The sequence below is a fragment of the Vespa velutina genome, chromosome 8, assembly GCF_912470025.1.
Source record: "Vespa velutina chromosome 8, iVesVel2.1, whole genome shotgun sequence".
Lineage (NCBI taxonomy): Eukaryota > Metazoa > Arthropoda > Insecta > Hymenoptera > Vespidae > Vespa > Vespa velutina.
The window spans coordinates 4,708,351-4,727,909 of record NC_062195.1 but is presented as its reverse complement, the minus strand read 5'-3'; the positions used below and the strand labels follow the sequence as shown (position 1 = coordinate 4,727,909).

Below are 19,559 nucleotides of genomic sequence, written 5' to 3'. Positions count from 1 at the left end.
AAAATCATGTGTTAGTATTTTAATAAAATGAAAGTATCCGACAGTGAACGCATTAAATATCATTTAAAAATATAATTTTGAAATTCGAAACTTACCATTAGCCCCGTTTGGCACAAAATATAATGCATAGTTTGAGCTACGTCCGCAGCGTGAAGATTATTGTGATATGGATTTCGATGTCTGCAATATCCTTCTTCAATTCTTCCTAGGAAGCATTCCAGAACCGCAGGTGGCACTTTAAACTTGTGTAACATACCGTACCGATTCAGTAGGTCGTAGCCTATGTATTTAACAGGAGCTCCGAGTGCAGCTTCGTTCAATGAAAACACGTCGAAAGACCAGTCGTCCAACGTCTTAAATTAAGATTCATTAAAATTCAGAGAAAAGTTCGTTGGTAAAATCGTTGTTTTATGAAATCACAAGACTACGTCTAATTAAAATTACGCAAATCCAAAAGTCGGCAAGCAATTACTATGACACTAATAAGATTTCTTCGAATTGCATTCAATTAACATTTATCAAGTACATTCCCGTTCTAGAAGAACATAGAAATATAATTTATAGATATGTAGGTATATAGAATCTTAATAAGAAATAAAGTTTTTCATATGCAAGTAAAAAGTACCTTAAGTACTTTAACCACATCTGGTGGAAATTGCATGAGAGCGGTATTGGTGACTCTCCTATAAATCCGATCAACGAAAATCCCAGCTCTAATGGCGTGGGCCACAGATCGAAATTTGGGTTTCTCATCCGCCTTCCGCCTTGTCGTGGCAAGTTGTCTGGTGAAGGTCGACGCCAACCATTCTCGAACTTCGGGTGGTACCGCGTCCGGTTGTACTTCGGACAATTCGTCATCTTCATCAGCCAATCGTCTAAAGAAAACCATAGGGAAAAGATGTTAACAACTGATTCGACAAGTATCGAAATAATGACGCTTTAAAAATTCTACCTTGGTTTAACACTAAAAAGAAAAAAGAAAAAAAAGAGAAAAACTGAGTCGCTTTCTCAATATCCATTTAATGAACTTCGATATTTAAAAGTTATCGAACCCGATCGCAGTTCGAATTTGACGCGTTGAAAAAGATTCCTTGCAAAAATATTGGTATTCTTTCAAAACGATTATTCTTTCGAAAATTGTTCAACGAAACACATTTTCCCTGAGAATATGTATTTTCGACCTCAAATGAAAAAAGTTACACGAATTATGAATCGATATAAATTCGCGTCTGGCGACATCGTTTGGCGATGTTCGTTTCTGTGTGTGTGTGTATATGTATATTAACGAATTCAAGCAGCCAAAGGAGAATAATAGTACTGCGCGTTAAATGAATTATTGAGTATCGAAAATCTCTACCATTTTATTTCTCAAAATAATTTTGTATCTTACGAAATGCATTTTCGTTTTCTATTCACCGAGTAAATCGTAAAGCTCGAATACGTATTTTACATCGATAATAGAGATAACGTAAGTCTAAAAGCGACATAGAACTCTGATTCAATTTCATGAATGGACACATTATATTATTAAAGAGAAATGTACGAATAAAAAGTTAACACACTATTCTATGTACAGAACAAACGAATCTGCAATACGATTTCTTTTCAAACCGTTTTTGCTATAGACAAAATAATTTTAAAGACCGTCGACCTACTTTCATTTAAGATTGAAACTATTACGAATATCCTGAAAACACTTTGATATTCACAGCGACGATCTGTGTATAATATACACAGTATGTAACTATACAAGGAATGCAGGCAACCAATTAAATTACAACTACGGCTAAAGTTACTTACGACGTAGGTACGTAATAATTAATTGTAATTATTCAAAGTATATATACTGATACGTTTTATACAAGTTCGAGTAATAACAAATATCTTATACACGTACGTACATCTCGAAAAGTGGAGCTGAAATAAATCTATTTTAACAATAAGCTAATATCTGTTAGAAAGCATTATGAAGAAAATATAAAACTTCATGCAAAATAAAAACTCGAGTGCTATCGTGATAGGAAATAGTATTTATAATAATTAAGAGATAACGGTGAACGATTGTGAGAAGTTGTTTGAATTCAAACTTTTGCACAAACCTACGGCGTACACCTTGTCGGCAAGTAGCAGTTGATTCCGTATGGTCGGCATCTCTACAATGTAAAACATCAAAGAAAAGACATGTAACATTGAGGGTTTTTACATCGATCTACCCGTTGTTAAAAACAAACGTCCCCGTCTATGCGAGGTGTGACTAGAAAATTCACGAAAATTCACGATCCCGAAACGAAACCAGTATCTTCCTATTTTTTCATTGAGAAACTTTCGAGTCACCCCTGCGATTTTCCGTGTTGCGGGAAACGTTTGATCGCGCGTTCCTTCTCAATTCATTATACTTAAACGCATAACGAATATATAATAACTTTTAAAAACGCCCTATGTGTATACATGCACTCTCTCGAACTTAGGAAAAGACAGATATAGAGTTGATTACAATGATGATGCAACTTGTAGCAGGCAGGTATCCGGAAACTGCAAAGAGATTATACCTAAAAAAAAAACTATAAAGGGGCTAAAAGATAAAAAAAGAAAAATAAGAGAGAGAAAGATAAATAGAGTATGAAAGAATACAAGGCATTCAGGCAGCTTGGAATCACATTTTCATGCTATGTTTAAAGTGTTACATAATTTCTGTATTCTTGCAAATTTTCAAATATTCTTGTAAATCTTCAAAAATACGTTCTTCAAGATTTTTTATTGCGCGTGTTTTCAATTTTCCTCTAGATAAAACCTATCTCTACGTATAAACATGTTTTATCCGAAAGTGACAATTTTTTTAAAATCAGACCTTGTTCTTTTATCGATAGTTCTATCCAAAAACGATAATCTATTTTTTTTTTGTTCCTTTTTGCTTAGACATATTTACATATTTAACATAATTACAATATTTAAAACATAATTAAATAATTATTAGACATAATTATAATATTTAATAGAAAGATAGAAATGTGTGACGATTATTTTTTTCAAGTGTCCTAAAGATATATGAATGTTCGTGAAACTATTGATAGAGTTCTGTCCTTCTTGCTAAAAAAAAAAAAAAAAAAAAAAAAAATGTCGCACGATTTATCCATCGATCACAGCCCCTCTCCCCTATCCCCTACCATTGGTAGGAAAGCTCTAAATCGACTATTTAGTATAGAATCTATATTCCTTAGAGATACATAAGAAAAAAATGAAGGTTTGAGGTAAGATAGAGTTTTTCGTATTTATCATCCCGCGTCATAAGACAGTACTGATGTTATAGATCAGAGGGAAGAGCGATGACGTCGATACGTAAAAATTTATTTATAGCAAAAGCACAATCCTTTTATCTCAGAGAATCGATTGAAAGACGTTTCAAATATACATAGTCGGGTAGATACGTGAAGCGTCGATCGCTCGACCCTTATAGGGATGGTCATTGGCAGCGTTCGAGCATACAATGCATGGTCAAGAACACTGTGTGATATCTGCATGTTACGTGAACCCACTACGAACATCGGCGAAGGAGTGACAGGCATCAGGGGTTGAAGGGTTTCTTTGAAAGTGAGGAGATGATTTGTGTGTCGGGGTAGGAAATGTGAATGTTTCGCAACCTTTCCCACACAGGGGTGCGAAGCTTCCTTTTCTGGGTTACCACCGCGTGGCTCTGTGGTCCATCCGGGTCCATGCTGCCCCCCAGGGATGTAGAAGTCAGGCCCGCACCCCTACGTGATGACCGAGAGCACTCATTCCCGCCTGAACTCACCCTGCGGTAGTGCTCGTTAGTTCATCATATATAGAAAAGAATAAAATAGTCATAGATTATACTTTTTCTTTCTTTTTCCTATCTGCCCCTTCTTTTTTCTTTTCTTTTTTTCTTTTTTTTTTGTTGTTGTTATTCGCTTTACTATCCTCTCTTTTTCTTTTTTATCGTCGTTTGCCCTTTTTTTGCCCTTTTTTTTTTACTGCATTATCATCTCCTCAGAAATTCCAAAACCATTCTAAAATAACGATTGCCAATTTTTCCTGCTGCTTGGCGCACGTTAAAGAAAAAAGAATGAACGAGGAGATGAAAATTTGGGTTGCTCTTTGATGCAGCAACAACAGCAAAGTTCACCATCGTCGAAGTTAACCTGGAAAATGCTTTTACGGGAAATCGAAAGAACTTAAGAGCCATAGGAACACAGCGTTGATGGAACCTTTTCGTTAGAAGTGTTCAAGATTTTCAGCAATATCCTATAGTATGCCGTTCATATATTCTTTTTCAAATAAGAAAGAGAGAGAGAGAGAGAAAGAGAGAGAGAGAAAGAGAGAGAGAGAGAGAATAAGACTTAATGTATCAAATTATAAAATATCAAAAAATATAATGTCGAAGGAAACATTAAACTACTTGTTTCGTTTCCAATAGGCATAGGGTAACAGAGAATAATCCGAATGTACCATCGAAAATTAATGTCGTTTTACTTCTAACCAATTTAAGTTCATTTTCTCGGGACAATGGGATCTGCTTCTAATCGGGTATAATACGCCTAAGTCTACTTGGGAAAAAAAACTACAATTCTCAAAGTTAATGTTACATGCTTTTGAGTGAACAAAAATCGCACACGTAAATGTATACGTCGCATCGGATACACAGGAAAAGCGTTAATAAAAATTATTAGCCGAACGCGAAGAATTTTAAAAGGAACTCATTCGTCATTATTTTTTCATTATAATCCATCGATATTTATTCGATTTAATAAAATAATAAGAAAAGAATAAAATTGAAACAATAATTAAAATCGACGAATAATCTCTTTAAATTAACGTAAAAGAAGAATAAGTAGAAAAAAGTGAGCGAAAAAGGAAATTTCGCTTTGCCTCCTGTGAGGATTGAACTCACGACCCCTGGTTTACGAGACCAGTGCTCTACCACTGAGCTAAAGAGGCGCTCTTGTAAACTCTTTCTGACGATTAGTAGATGTACATAAAAAGTGTGAAAAAATATTTAAATTTTCATGTTTCATTAATAATTCATCTTATTTGAAAGAAGTTTAATTTTTAATATTACGCGATCGATCATACTTTAACTGTCTATGGGATCATGAGTTACATCCAAGAGGAAACTTCGCGAAAGAAAATAATGTCTTCCCTTTGTTCAAATATTAGAGAGACGGAATCCTACCCTCAATTTTGCAGATTAATACTTTACGTTCGCACGCACGAGAAAAAGGATCGATAGACGATGAATAAATCGAAGTCAGCACACGTTAGACTTTGTTACACCAACTATAATCGTTTATCGTGCTTTACCATGTTAACATTATTGTTAAAGTACAATTATTTTTAAAGCTCTTAAAAATAATTAAGAATATTAATTATAATTTGTATGTCTTTCTCTGAAAAAAAAAATTGTACGTCCTAATGGAGAGAAAAGATAGTGTTAAAAAAAAAAAAAAAAAAAAAGAAAAAAAAAGTAAAAGAAAATTAGTGTAACACTCTCGTGCGTCTGCAAACTTTCGCATATTTCCAAAGAGAGACACATAAGACGATATACGTAAGAACGTCATTTTATAATTTATTAAGCAAGATAAAATATTTTTATCCAATTAAAGTGTAACTTACTTTGTCTCGTCGATGAAGACTGTTTCAAGTACACGCGCCGCATAATGTAAATTTCGTTGGAGCAATTCGGCGGATATTTCGCCATGTTGTAGCTGCTTTAACAGACATCGAAGTCTGAAAAAACAAAAGATCAAATAAATATTAACTGCATCTCGTGAGAAAGTTTAAAAAAAATAATCTTCGATGCGATAAAATCGTTCATGTCTATTTGTTCCTACCTGAGAGCAGCTTTGTCGCAGGCGTCGGGGGTGTCAACGGCGGGTAGTGAATCTGTCGTGAGATCAACATTATCGAGGATCTCGTCGAGATCCACGGACTGACTCGACAAAAACCTGTCAGGATTATGTGATGGCGGGGAACTCTCGAAACTGCCACCACCGACGCTTTTGCTTTTGCCCGAACTGCGTCGTACTATCGTCAGCGTGCCTTGCTCTGAAATTAAGCGACGATATCATTCGATAACAGAGCTTTTCCGTACTCTTCTATGAAACGTGGATTAACACATACTCGTATCAACATATATATATATATATATATATGTGTATACATATACCTATATATTTTTTAACGATCTCCTTCGAATGCAATGTTCTATTAATTCTAATAAGATCTAATAAGATCTCTAAATGTAAATTTATATTAATAGTATATTATAAATTAGAATAATAGTGTGATTTTTACCGATTTAAAAATTAAACTTATATAATTATATGATTATATATTAAGTTATATTAAATACTATCGGAAAAGGTTAATTCTCGATCTTCAATTTCAAGGATAACTAATATTTACTTTCAGCATTAAATGTAAAACTATTCTAAGAAAAATATCGACTTTGACGTAAAGAAAATCGATTTATAACGCGTCCATTTATCTACGCAAAGAAACGAGTAATCCGCGTCCGAGATAGAAACATAAATCGTAAGTGGAATCTCATGGTAATATCATGGAAACTTACTCGATAGCTGACCATTTCGACCAGGGGAGGAAGGATTGTGCGGGCGAGGTGGGGTTGTACCACTTGAACAGCCGGTAGCCGTGTTCGCAGCTGTATCATGCGAGGCCACCCCCATATCGTCTCTCGTGACCCTTCTATCCGGCGGAGATGCGACTGCAATTTTGAAAAAAAATTTTAACTTATATCAAAATTACATTCGATTATATTTTATACTTTTTTTTATATTTCGTTCTATGGAAAAATATTCGAACACTTTTTGAAATGGAATAATTTTTTTTGTTTTTGTAAACCAGCAAACGTAATTTGACCTAGGATTGATTGATTTCCAAAATATTTATAGAAAAATAAATATAAAAAAATGGCTGATCTATAAAATGAATATATTCCTATTGATTATAAATGTTTCAAGGAATTCTACAAAAAAGACATTTTTTTTTTTTTAATTCTGTGTATATTTTATATAGCACAATAATTTTTTCAAATCTATGCAAAAACTCAGAACACTTTACTTTATCTACAAAATGTTATTCAATATCAAAAATGTACATTTCTCTGACTATCTTTATACATTTTTTAACAAACTGTTCATATTCCTTTTTTATATTTTTTGGTTATTCAATATGTTATTTTCCATTAGTTTTTTTTTTTTCTAACAAATACATCACGATTTATTGCGTATCGAAACATTTATTCTCCATAGTTTTTTCGAATAATTATGACAATTTTTTTAACCATTCCAATAAAAATGATATACCTTTTTTCTTCATTCATTTCATTATATTCTATGATCGATGATTGGAACTAATATTGACATATCTCTTACTACACATATTTACTTGATATTTACAGTAATATGGATATATTAACGTAATTACATAATAACAATGCGTAAAGGGAATCAAGAAGTATCATTTATTAATAGCTCATAGTGATAAAATAGTTATTTTGTACAAATCTATATAATGTATATTAGAATGTTCTGTTATATTATTTAATTATACTTCAACTATTCTTTTTTATATTATTATACTTCCGACGATATTTCTGTCATTAAATTTAATTACATATGTTATAATTAAAATTTGTTAAAATATCCTCGATAGAGTGATAAAATATAAATCAATTCAAATGCGAGTTAATGGACGAATAATTTTATATGTGACAGTAAGAAAATTGTGTCGCCATTATTATTATTAGGATCAATTATTAAATCTTCGAACAATTTCCAGATATATTAGTTTAAAATTCTAAAACAAATATATAAAGAACAATTAAGCTATATTTCTCAAAGTTATATTTAGCATATTTGCTCTTCTATGTTGATGTCACAAATATTACATATACGTATATATAATCAATTGTTGGATCAAATGTAAGCGGCAGAACCAATGGGTCATTCGACTGCAGTAGAAGCACCGCATGATAGCTATCGATTTGTATGCTCCGTCGATAGGCTTTATACTATGTAAGTATAATACATCGATAAAATTCAGAATGAGAATTTGCATCTATTATTTTAATCACGTTATACCATAAACATAAAAGATGAGAAGTATTCAAATTAACATATATTAATAGAGATATTATAGAAAACACCCATAGTAAGCATTTGAGTTTTCCACTTCGTTCGCAACATTTATAACCTTCAGTTAGTTTTACTAACAATTATTAGTAATATATATATATATATATATATTAAAAAATATTAATTAAATATTAATACAAATTAAAATATATAATTAAAATATTTATCAACAAATAATTCAACGTAATTTATATGATACAGTTTTTACGATTTTAGGTGCTTTATTTTTTATTAAAAAATATATAATAGCAAGTTAAGAGATATAAAAAGATATATAAAGATATAAATCTAAAATTGAGATATTAAGAATACTATGAAATAATTGGTAAAAGCTATATGATAAAAGTGAGGAAGTAACAAAGAATATCGACCATGATTGAAAACATTAATCTTCTGAAAGAGGCATAACGTACTCGTAAAATCTTAAGATTGAAATAATCTATTATTCTAGAGGAAAGAAGTAACTTTAGTTCTATAGCAAAAAAAAATTATAAAGCATTCATTCATTACGTGTAATCTACATGTAATGCTTAAATATTCTGTAATATTATAATAAAATAAAAATAAGAATTTGTTTGCAACAACGATAATAATATCTCGATTTATGCGTTAAGTATTTTATGATTTTCTTCCTTTCTTTATCTTCTTTTATTAAAAAAATAAGAGAAAGTAAAAAAAAAATCGATCATTTATACATATAATATCTTTCAATTATGTGAAATACTATCTCGTTTACTCTTCCCTATATTTAATTGTATTTATTTTTTACATTAAAGTAATGATACAAACAGGCAGATATTTATAAATGTAAACGTTTGATTGGAATCAATTCATAGGAATTAAAGCACGATACGGGTTAAACGTTTAATGACAAATAGAATAAATTCCTATTAAAGTGACATTGAAAATATCGATTAGTAAATTACACATTTTAAAGACGATGCTTTTACGCAACAGTCTAATTGCATTTTTATGCGACGTTAAAATCGATGGATCATTAATTAAATTCTTATCGCATGCAAGGTTGTTGGATCAATATAAAATTATATAATCTTAGCATCATTTATTACCTTACGAGGTAACGTCTTATAATATTAATTACTGAAAATTTGTTATATAATATTCAAATATGGTAATACGATCGGTTGCACATTGAAATAATATATGCAATTGTTAAAAGCATATTAATAGTACCATGCATTTAATCTTGAAAATTTATGTTCCGTTTTTTTTTCAGTCATCATTTAGTTATCCTTGAATGATAAAACATTGATAAAAACGTTGAATAAATCTAAAGGCGTTTTTGTCGCGAATGTATGAAACTGGATATTCTGCAATTTTCGACTACATTTCATAGAAAATTATACGATTGCTGATAATATATAGCCAATGTACTCTTACCGGTTTTTACATAAAATAATATAATTCTCAAAACGAAGAATATAACGTGTTTACGTATTCAACGACGAAACGAAAATAATCCTAACGTGTTAACAAAATAATAACAGTCTAAATGTTCAGCTAACTCTGAACATTCATTTGTTCAAATAATTATTTTATAGATACATCTGTTACAACGACTTTAATATTTACGTATTTATATGCATAAAAAATGGATAATTTTTAAATGCGCATGGTACGAAGTTTGATTGAAAAAATATCGATAAATTAAGATTTAATTACACAAGTATTGACGTTAAGTTAAATATTTATTAACAAATCTCGAACATGAAAACGTCAAAGAAAAAGGAAAAACAGTAAAGATAAAAATATAAAAATATATTTTAGTAATGAAATAGAAACGAATTTTTATTTACAAATTAGATTTTCATTTATCATATAAATTCAATTATATATACATACATATTCGATTTCTTATAAGATCCATTGGTTAAGTTAATTTCAAATGTTTAAAGTAGGACGATCGTATACAGTTCGTCATCAAGATAGAAAATTTGCCGGATACAAGCGTAGCAATAAAATCAGAATATTATTCAATTTTCAGAGGAAAAAGTTAGATAAATTTTCGAAGGGGCTTATTCGTGAGAGTAAATATGTACTCATGTGCGTTGAAGCTGTAAACTTGAATAACTGGAGGTACTATGAAAAAGTTTAAAAAAAAAAAATAGCATTTTCGTTTAACGATCGACGAGATTTCTTGCCTTTATGGAAAAAGAAAAAAGAAAAAAAAGGAAGTACGAGCAGATCGCGGGATTTGAATCGTCTTCTTTTCATTGGATATCTCGAGTTGTGACATCAACGTCGGATATAAAAAAAAAAAAAAAAAAGAGAGAGAGAGAGAGAGAGAGAGAAAAGGCAGTAGCTAGCCATAGCTCTTGAAATGATCGTTCTTACGAGTACAAGCTTCGAGCGATGATGACGATAACCAGAGACGAGCTATTCGCATTTTCTCACGAGCCTCGAGTTCAGAGAGATTTCTTTGATTATATTACCCCGCACAAGCATTACTGCTGCGAACAAGACCTTCGTCTTACTTGCAATGTCACGCAAAATACATAAATATACGTACATATACACGTACATGTATTTACGTATTCTCGACTTAATTTTCACGGAACTATGTAATATATCTACATATATGGAGACGAGTGACGCGATCGACGATTTCACAATGCGTGAATTGAATTATTCATAAGAAAAATACTGAAAATAAAATGAAAATGTGCTTTAGCATGGATTACGAAAAAAATATTGAATTGTCAATGTCGTTAACGGATCAATCAAAATTTCTCATTTTTACCGATCGTTTTATTCTCCAATCGTTATTAAAAATTATTATGCAGTATATATTCTAGCTGAGAAAATTAAGGTGACAATAAAAATGATCTCGAGATATTGTACTTTATATTTTCTCCTAGATTCGTAAAAACGTGACTATCAAAGTTTACTGTGCCTCCTTTTCTCTTTCGATCGTCAGCACGTACCTAGTATATATCGTTCGTACATGTATAAAGCATCTATGAAAGTGTTACGAGAAAGGACCTCGGGATAAAGGAAGCAACGCCGAAAAGTGAAGGACGGAGACTCAAACGGATCTTTCTTCTTCTAATTAATGGCTCCACTGAGTATACCTTCTACTGAATTTTACATTACCAAATTTCCTATGCAATAAAACGACGATCTTATAACACACATACAAAATATCTTATATTATATTCCTTTTAATTAATTATCAAATAAAAATTATGTACTTTTTATTAGTCGCTCATTGTCTCTAGAATCGATGCGATAATTATGGAAAAGATATGTAAAAGTAAAATAAAAACGAACTATCGATTCTTCTCTAAAAATAATCATCAAAATTGTGAAAACGCATTTATCAATCCTATTATGTTAATCCAATAAAAACAAAGTTTTATAAAATTATCGATGATTGAACCATAACTGATAGATAAAATAATGCCGTAACAAAACATATTATGAATTATAGCATTTCATTGTTGTAGATACATTATTGATCGTATCAAATTTGGAAATAATTTTATCTGTTAAGTAAAATCGAAACTTAGTTCATTATTGATAAATACTTTGCCAATACGAAATATATGAAAATTGTACGTATTTTCTTGGAAATATATTAAAATGTAATTATGATTTTCCAAAAGCATCGTTTAAAATACCACCTTTATTGTTATTATTATTTATTAAATTTATAATTGTATTTATTACTATTATAATTATATACATAATTACAACATTATAAATGATTGAAACCTATTATTTTGGTTTAAGGTACCCGTGAAACTACCGAATAATTCAATAATTATAATTTATATTTACTACATCTGCATACCATTATGTTAGAAAAATAAATAAAAATTAAAATACAACTTATCAGATAATTATTATGAGAAGTCCAGTAAATTAAAAAAAAAAGAATTGAAATCATTCAGGAAATACAATGCAATAACAACATATGAAAACACAATATATATCTAACAATAAAGATATCTCTATCTAAATCTAACTTACTTATTCTATCTTTTGATTTTATTATATATTAGTTTATAAAATAAATATTTAAAAAATATAATGAAAATGTTATTGTGTTAATTTTATACATTTTCATTTATACAAAAGTGCAGCTATTTTATTGAAAAATACATAATTTTTTTTTTTCGTATTTATATATTTTTGATTGACTGTATGTCAGTTTACCAATGTTATGACATCGGTATAATATTCTATCAAATCCATAAACCTTCGGGCGACGTATCCGTTATTTCTTCCTACACTATACGGCATTACCTCATTTCAACATTGTACGGACATAAATCAGGAGGCCGAGTGTAAAACGAGCTGCCGTTCTTTGGGAAGAAGGGAAGGCAATTGAACCCACGATGTCGAGAGAAAATTAGTTTCGTTGTATACTTCCAGTTACTTTAAAACTATCGAAGAATACCATCGTTGAATGATGTCTTGAACATTTATAAACGAATTCCATGAATTTTATATTATCTTTTTCGAGCGTAATCATAGTTATACTTAAACTTTTACTTGATTAATTAATAATATTTCAACATTTGAAAAACAGTTTGAAAAATACAATGGAACTATGTCGACGATTTATTTCTGGCAAAAAATCTCTTTTAAATAACAAACGATAAATATTCAAATAAAAAAAAAAAAAATTGAACATTTCGAGCTATAATAACATACAATGACTAATAATAATTCGATCTCTGTATTTCTCTTTTATTCGTTTCGTTTTATAAATACATTACAAAAACAATTTCAAAGTTTCTAACTATTCAAACGTATCGATGATCTGTCGATAAACGTAAAAGATGCTAGCATTAAAAATATTTGTTGGCTTAAGGAACTAAACTATAGGCATAACGCTACTAGCTAGGAAAGATCGATAGAGGATGTAATACGCGTTAACTTACCGTATTTCTTATCTATACACGCGATCGCACTTTCGTAAAAAAAGAATCGCATGCATTATTTCCCCTTTGTATTCATAGGGCAACACCAAGACGGTGTTAATTTTTATAGTGCCTACCAGTAAATTCTTTAATGAATTCACCGATAACGTAATATTGCGTGTTAAAAAAAAAAAACTTACTGCAATATAATTTACAACATTTTGTAATGAATATCGAGTTTCTTCCTTTATATCATAGAAAAATTTTTCTTCAAAATTATGACGAGTTCTTTTCAATTTACCATAGTTATGAAAGAATATTAGAATATTGATATTCTTCGATAAAGTGTTATTTTATTTTACCATAAAAAAGACGAACGATCTGTTACAAATCATAATAATGAATTGATCAAAGTCTCTATTAAGTAACATCATTTTCGAACTACTAGTATGTACTATTCAAACTTAATTGATTCAATATTTCATTTCGTCACTATTACTATCATATCTCTCTCCCGTATTATGTAAGTTACATTGTAGGAAAGATCAATGCCTGTACATACTGGTCAATAACGTCTATTGTGTTTATGTCGTAATACTACAACATTGAACACAGATAGGATGTTATTTGAATATTATGCGAAAATGGTAATCGAAGTTTCAACATTCCTAGAAATATCGAAATTATCTTTATGCATACACATATACATAAATATACATATGTATATAAATACAAGACATAAGTTAAATAATATAATTGTTGGAAATTTATCACTTCATAAAAAGTCTATAACCCTTCATATTAATTGTAATATTGAAGATAAAGTATAGCATATAAAAAAGTATATCATATAAAATATATCGTATAAAATTTATATATTTCAGATTTGGAATACAAAATAATAAACTTTTATATCGATCAAATCATATTTATTGTTACCGATTGTAAATTAAATATTGCGTTGCTGCATAGAAAATAGAATATTTTTGCTTCGGAATGTTTGTGCTATTTATGTATATACAAACTTTCACGTATATATATATATATATAGACACACACATACATATACTTATAACTCAATCCTATTAGTTCACTTGGCCAATTTGGTAAGCAATAAACTACTGAAATAAAAGTTAAGGAGATTACTAAGTTACCACAATACAATCAAATTCTCTCTTTTATGGATAGGACATAGATACAATCGCCACTTTACTCAACCGACTTCTCAATGATTATCTTCTACATACTAGATTTATCCTGTGCATACTAGAAAGACAAATTCTCTCGCATCTCACCAAAAAATAAAAATTAATTATATACACAATGTTGGAATCGCAATTCATTTAAATTTGAATAAAATGTATATATCTACGGACGATAAATAATTTTGCCATACAATACATGAATATTTAGAATTTATATATTCAAAGGAAAAGCTGTGTATGCGTATATGACCCTTTGAGACACTATAGAAGATTTTATACATTCACGTACTACATAATACAATTAAACCACACGATTAGATTTTGGTTCGAAGCTTTACGCTTGAGGATAATGATATTTAAATATCAAAGATGTACGTCTTTGCATACTTAATTGGAAAAAAGAAAAATTTCATTTAAAAAAGAAAAACTTTCTCAACGTTTCGGTGTATTAAACGTGGATCAAATGGATCATAAATTTTAAACTATCAAAGTAAAGTTAAAATATTGCATTCATATTAAATGTTTATTTATTGATTTATTGATTTATTGATTTATACTCTCGAAGAAACAACATAGAAATATGTTTCAAGTATTAATTTATTATATATTTATTTATTATATAATATTTGTTAACAAATAATAAGAGAGCTCTCTCTCTTTCTCTCGCTCTCTCTCTCTCATCTGGAATTTTCACGAAGCTAAACAAGAAAAATCTTTTGATTATTATTTTAATAAATTGCAGGATCAGCTTTTGCCTTTCCTTTCGTTAATATAATCGCTTTTTTCAGATCAATAATTTCTCAAGTTAAAAATATTGATTACTATCACCGAAGCACGTATACATCACACATTTGTTCTTAGTTGCCATAATAAATCATATTTAGTAAAAAATCATTTATATAAACTTATCTGACATCTATTATTTACCTCTTGTTTGCCTTACTTATTGCCTTACATATTGCATAGTATTATGGCAGTATTGTTAATTACATTTACAAATATATATAGGAATATAAAATATATGTACATAATTTATGATAAAATAAGATTATTTATATGTTATTAGTATCAGTAACTACGTTGAAATTACGTCAATACGAGTATAAAAGAAGAGCATCATTGCATTTCTTCACAGTAGATACGTGCATGCGTATTCGAAAGTTCTTAAAAATTTTGAGATAAAATACAACCTAAAATCAGTAAATACAGTATTAAGTAATTTATGAACGATGAAGGGGTGTTTAATATTTGCTGCGTTACTGATCTTTGTAAACGGTAAAAACATAAATTGCAATCCAAAATGGTGGAAAAATATGTTATTATACCAAATTTATCCGAGAAGTTTTAAGGACAGCAATGGAGATGGTGTAGGTGATATTAAAGGTACGTAAAATGTTCTAGGCTTATTAAATATAATGAATAATAAGATATATATAGTATAAATATAATACTTTTGTTTTATACATTATTGCTTTGCCATAACAAAATATTATTTTTTAATAACATTTCATACATCACTAATTTCTTTATATCCAATTGAAAATTTTAAACACACATTGTTTAATCAAAAAAAAAACCAAAAGAAAACAAAAAAATTATTCGATTTAAAAAATGATCACTTCTTATAATTGCATAAAATATTATGTATTGTCCATATATGTGCAACAATTTCCTCGAACATATAACATAAAAATATATTCCATCTAAATCGATAGAAACATCATGATTTATCATTCAATTAGATTGGACGATTCATTAATTCCATTATTTTCATATACTCCTTTTTTCTACATATAGGTATTATCAGCAAACTGGATTATTTCCAAGATTTAAAAGTCGATGCTATATGGTTATCTCCATTCTATTCAAGTCCAATGTTCGATATGGGATACGATATTAGCAACTTTACAGAAGTCGATCCAATCTTTGGTACATTACAAGATTTTAAAGATTTAGTAAAAGGTACTCATGAGAGAGGTATGAAACTAATCGTGGACTTCGTTCCTAATCATACATCGGACAAGCACAAGTGGTTCGAAATGAGTATCAAAAAAATCGATCCCTATACAAACTATTACGTTTGGAGAAAAGGACGAACTCTTCCTAACGGTACCATCACGTATCCAAATAACTGGGTAATTGAATCAAAAACAAATTAATTATTTCTTCGTATACTTTTGAAATTGAACATCACGAATGACTTTTACTTTACGTACTCATTTACGTGTATAGATAAGTACTTACAATGATCCAGGATGGATTTGGAATGAAGAAAGACAGGAATATTATTATCACCAATTCTCGACATTCCAAATTGAATTAAACTACAACAGCACAGAACTTAGAGAAGAAATGAAGGTAATTATTAATTTCCGAATAATTAAGAATGCTAAATTATAAGAAATGAATTTTGAATCGCGTTCTCGCGCTCTAATCGATGTAATAATATTTAATGTAATAAATTTTTATATTATTTTTATCATCGAAATAATTAATTCGTACGCAATATGGACGAAGAGAAACATCAAGTGCTTGTCCGTTTTAAGGTTGAACGTTCACGTCGATGCGACGCAATACGTTAATCTAATCAGTAATATGACGCAATATATCTAATCTGCATTTTTCAACTTTTCACTTGTTCACCTAATCTGAGGAAAAAGTGGAAACAATTTTTCATTGCTGACGAAATTTTCGGTATTGCCAAAATCTTATTAATTCATTTGAATTCTTCAGAGATATTTTCTATTTCTTATAATTTCTTTGAATTTAAACGAGAATTATGATCTATCGCAGAAGAGTTATTAATATTAGAAAACAAAATTGAAATTTTGCAGAATGTCTTGAAGTTTTGGTCAGCTTTGGGAGTGGACGGTTTTCGAATGGATGCTGCACCTTATTATTACGAAGATCAAAAATTTTTAGATGAACCACTTTCTGGAACCATTTACAATCCTCACGATTACTATTCTACGAAAAAAATATACACGAGAGATCAACCGGAGACCTACGATTTAGTTCAAAGCTGGCGGGATTTACTAAACGAATATTCCATCAAAGAGAAATGTCCAAAGGTTTTGATCATTGAAGCATACGCCAGCGTGAATTATACTATGGATTATTATAAACACGGGGCACACTTTCCTTTTAATTTCAATTTTATCGATAAACTGAATAAAGATTCAACGGGATCGGATGTGGCAAAATACGTGGAAGATTGGATATCGAATATGCCCGATGACAGCGTCGCCAACTGGGTGGTAAGTCACGCGCCAAGAGATAAATCAATTTCAAAGTTTGCTAACAATTCTTGTTTTTTTTTTCTTCGTATGCATAATCATCCTAACGTCCTTGATATTTTTCCAAATTCGTATTTTATATAAATACAATCGCTAACCGATAAACTGTCAATGCAATCATTATCGCGAAATAATTTAACTCTTAATTTTATTTTCTATTTGTCCATTATATTTAATATTCTTTTTTATCGAAAACAAAATAAACAATTGTTTGAAATTTTATAAAAAAATTAGCTGAATCAAAGTTAACAGTATATTACGAAACGGACAGATATATTATCACATTTTGCAGAGAATTTTCATATGACGTATGAATGTAATAGAATGGAATGATGTCAAATGTAAAAGATATACTATAATAAATCTGAATTCGTCTTTCTCGCGATTTAATAATTCAGTAGTAAAATGATCTATTATAGAAAATGAATATCATGATGACTATAATGTTAAACGATAATAATCATCATTAAAATAAAGTCATAGGGAGAATTCGAATGGTGAAAATATTTCAATGATGATTTTAAAAGGTAGAAATAAAGATTACAATTATAAATAAAAATAAAATAACGCTATACGAATTTTAAAGCACGTATATATATATATATATATATATATATATATATATATATAAAAGATATAACTCTTTTGAATAAACATTAAAAATAAATACAAATCAATAATTTCAACAAACTATATATTCCGTTTAGAGTGGAAATCATGACAATCGTAGATTAGTGTCACGAATTGGAGAAAAACGAGCCCGCATAATCATGATCTTGGTATTTCTACTTCCGGGTGTGGCCGTGATTTACAACGGCGATGAAATAGGTATGGAAGATACGGTACTTTCTTGGGAAGATACAAAGGATAACGAAGCCTGTAACGCCGGTAAAGATAATTACTTATCTAAAAGCAGAGATTATGGAAGAACACCTTTCCAATGGGATAATTCTACTTCGGCCGGTACGTTTCCCAAAAAATAATGATTCTTTTGATATTTCTTTTTTTCTATTTGTTTATTTTACATATGTATTTTCTCATACGTACCTATCTCTAACTATATTTATGATACTCGAACATTATAGGATTTTCTACTAATCCCAAACCTTGGTTACCTTTGAATAGTAATTACTTAAAATTGAATTTGGCCAATGAAAGGATATCGAAGGATTCTTTCTATAACATGATAGTATTTCTTTCGAAATTCAAAAAAGATTTTCCTACGGAGAACGAAAAATTTGTTATGAAAGTACCAAACAAAAATGTTTTAGCCTTTTCAAGGTAAATATTCAAAATCGTTCTTACAAATGCTATTCCATATAATCATCTTTTTTCTTTCGTTCGTCCGTTTTTTCCTTTTATATAGATATCATATATAATATATAATTATTACAGACATACGAAATATAACAAGCCTGTTTATATAGTGGCAAATTATGGAAATAATGATGAACATGTTGATATGAAAATCTTTAATGATGTGCCAAAGAAACTTATACTTTATTACACTACAAAGTCTTGTGATATGTCTATTGGGTAAGTCGAATTATATAAATTAATATCATTTTAACGTTAAGACGCTTTCGAAAATGTTAGGCTTATCTTTATTGCTTTTTTTATCGTGCAAAACGTAATTATTCTTAAATAAAACTAACTCTTTTTGCAAATTTTTAAATAATAAAATTATATCCTATATATTATTTGTAAAATATATAGGTATTATAATTCTATAATTCTTTATTTTAAAACAGAGGCATCATCAAAGACAGTGGCAATCTAAAAGTTCCTGCACAAACGGGATTCATTCTTACCAGCATTTCTTAATTGGATATTATTTATTCAAATGCACAATGTTATCAAGAATAATTACACCATTTCTCAGAACATTGTTACAAGGAATAAATGATTCTAATCTTTGTTAATGCGTTTATCGATGATATTATTCAAGGATGTTTATTAAATAATTCATTCTAAACTTATATTACTAAATAAGATAAA

The 19,559-nt window shown here is 29.5% G+C and overlaps 2 protein-coding genes and 1 non-coding gene across 10 annotated transcripts in view; 1 reads left to right on the top strand and 2 right to left on the bottom strand.

Moving 5' to 3' along the window:
* Window positions 1-19,559, bottom strand: part of LOC124951331 (calcium/calmodulin-dependent 3',5'-cyclic nucleotide phosphodiesterase 1-like) — a 69,529-nt gene that overhangs the window by 5,555 nt on the left and 44,415 nt on the right. For 5 of the 8 annotated variants that reach the window (XM_047499591.1, XM_047499589.1, XM_047499588.1 and 2 more), the window contains 7 exons: window positions 6,587-6,739; window positions 5,847-6,060; window positions 5,629-5,742; window positions 3,639-3,791; window positions 2,100-2,153; window positions 626-875; window positions 96-353 (listed from right to left, as the gene is read on the bottom strand). In XM_047499591.1, the coding sequence (XP_047355547.1) occupies window positions 96-353; window positions 626-875; window positions 2,100-2,153; window positions 3,639-3,791; window positions 5,629-5,742; window positions 5,847-6,060; window positions 6,587-6,739 (1,196 nt within the window). The remainder of the gene's footprint in view (window positions 1-95; window positions 354-625; window positions 876-2,099; window positions 2,154-3,638; window positions 3,792-5,628; window positions 5,743-5,846; window positions 6,061-6,586; window positions 6,740-19,559) is intronic. The other 3 variants (XM_047499586.1, XM_047499587.1, XM_047499593.1) reach the window with 3 other exon arrangements.
* On the bottom strand, window positions 4,882-4,953 carry Trnat-cgu. The gene has a single exon. It is a non-coding gene; the product is annotated as a tRNA-Thr (tRNA).
* LOC124951333 (alpha-glucosidase-like) lies at window positions 15,422-19,483 on the top strand. Its single transcript, XM_047499596.1, has 8 exons — window positions 15,422-15,648; window positions 16,063-16,400; window positions 16,498-16,623; window positions 17,100-17,522; window positions 18,269-18,524; window positions 18,647-18,842; window positions 18,957-19,097; window positions 19,313-19,483. The coding sequence occupies exons 1-8, from the start codon at window positions 15,495-15,497 to the stop codon at window positions 19,383-19,385; spliced, it is 1,707 nt and encodes a 568-aa protein (XP_047355552.1). The 5' UTR covers window positions 15,422-15,494; the 3' UTR covers window positions 19,386-19,483.

Bases quoted from the DNA above. Each gene is read 5' to 3' on its own strand.
- LOC124951333 (XM_047499596.1), top strand. From the start codon at position 15,495: ATGAAGGGGTGTTTAATATTTGCTGCGTTACTGATCTTTGTAAACGGT. The intron at 15,649-16,062 runs GTACGTAAAATG...TTCTACATATAG, and splicing joins TGGTGTAGGTGATATTAAAG to GTATTATCAGCAAACTGGAT. The intron at 16,401-16,497 runs GTAATTGAATCA...TTACGTGTATAG, and splicing joins TCACGTATCCAAATAACTGG to ATAAGTACTTACAATGATCC.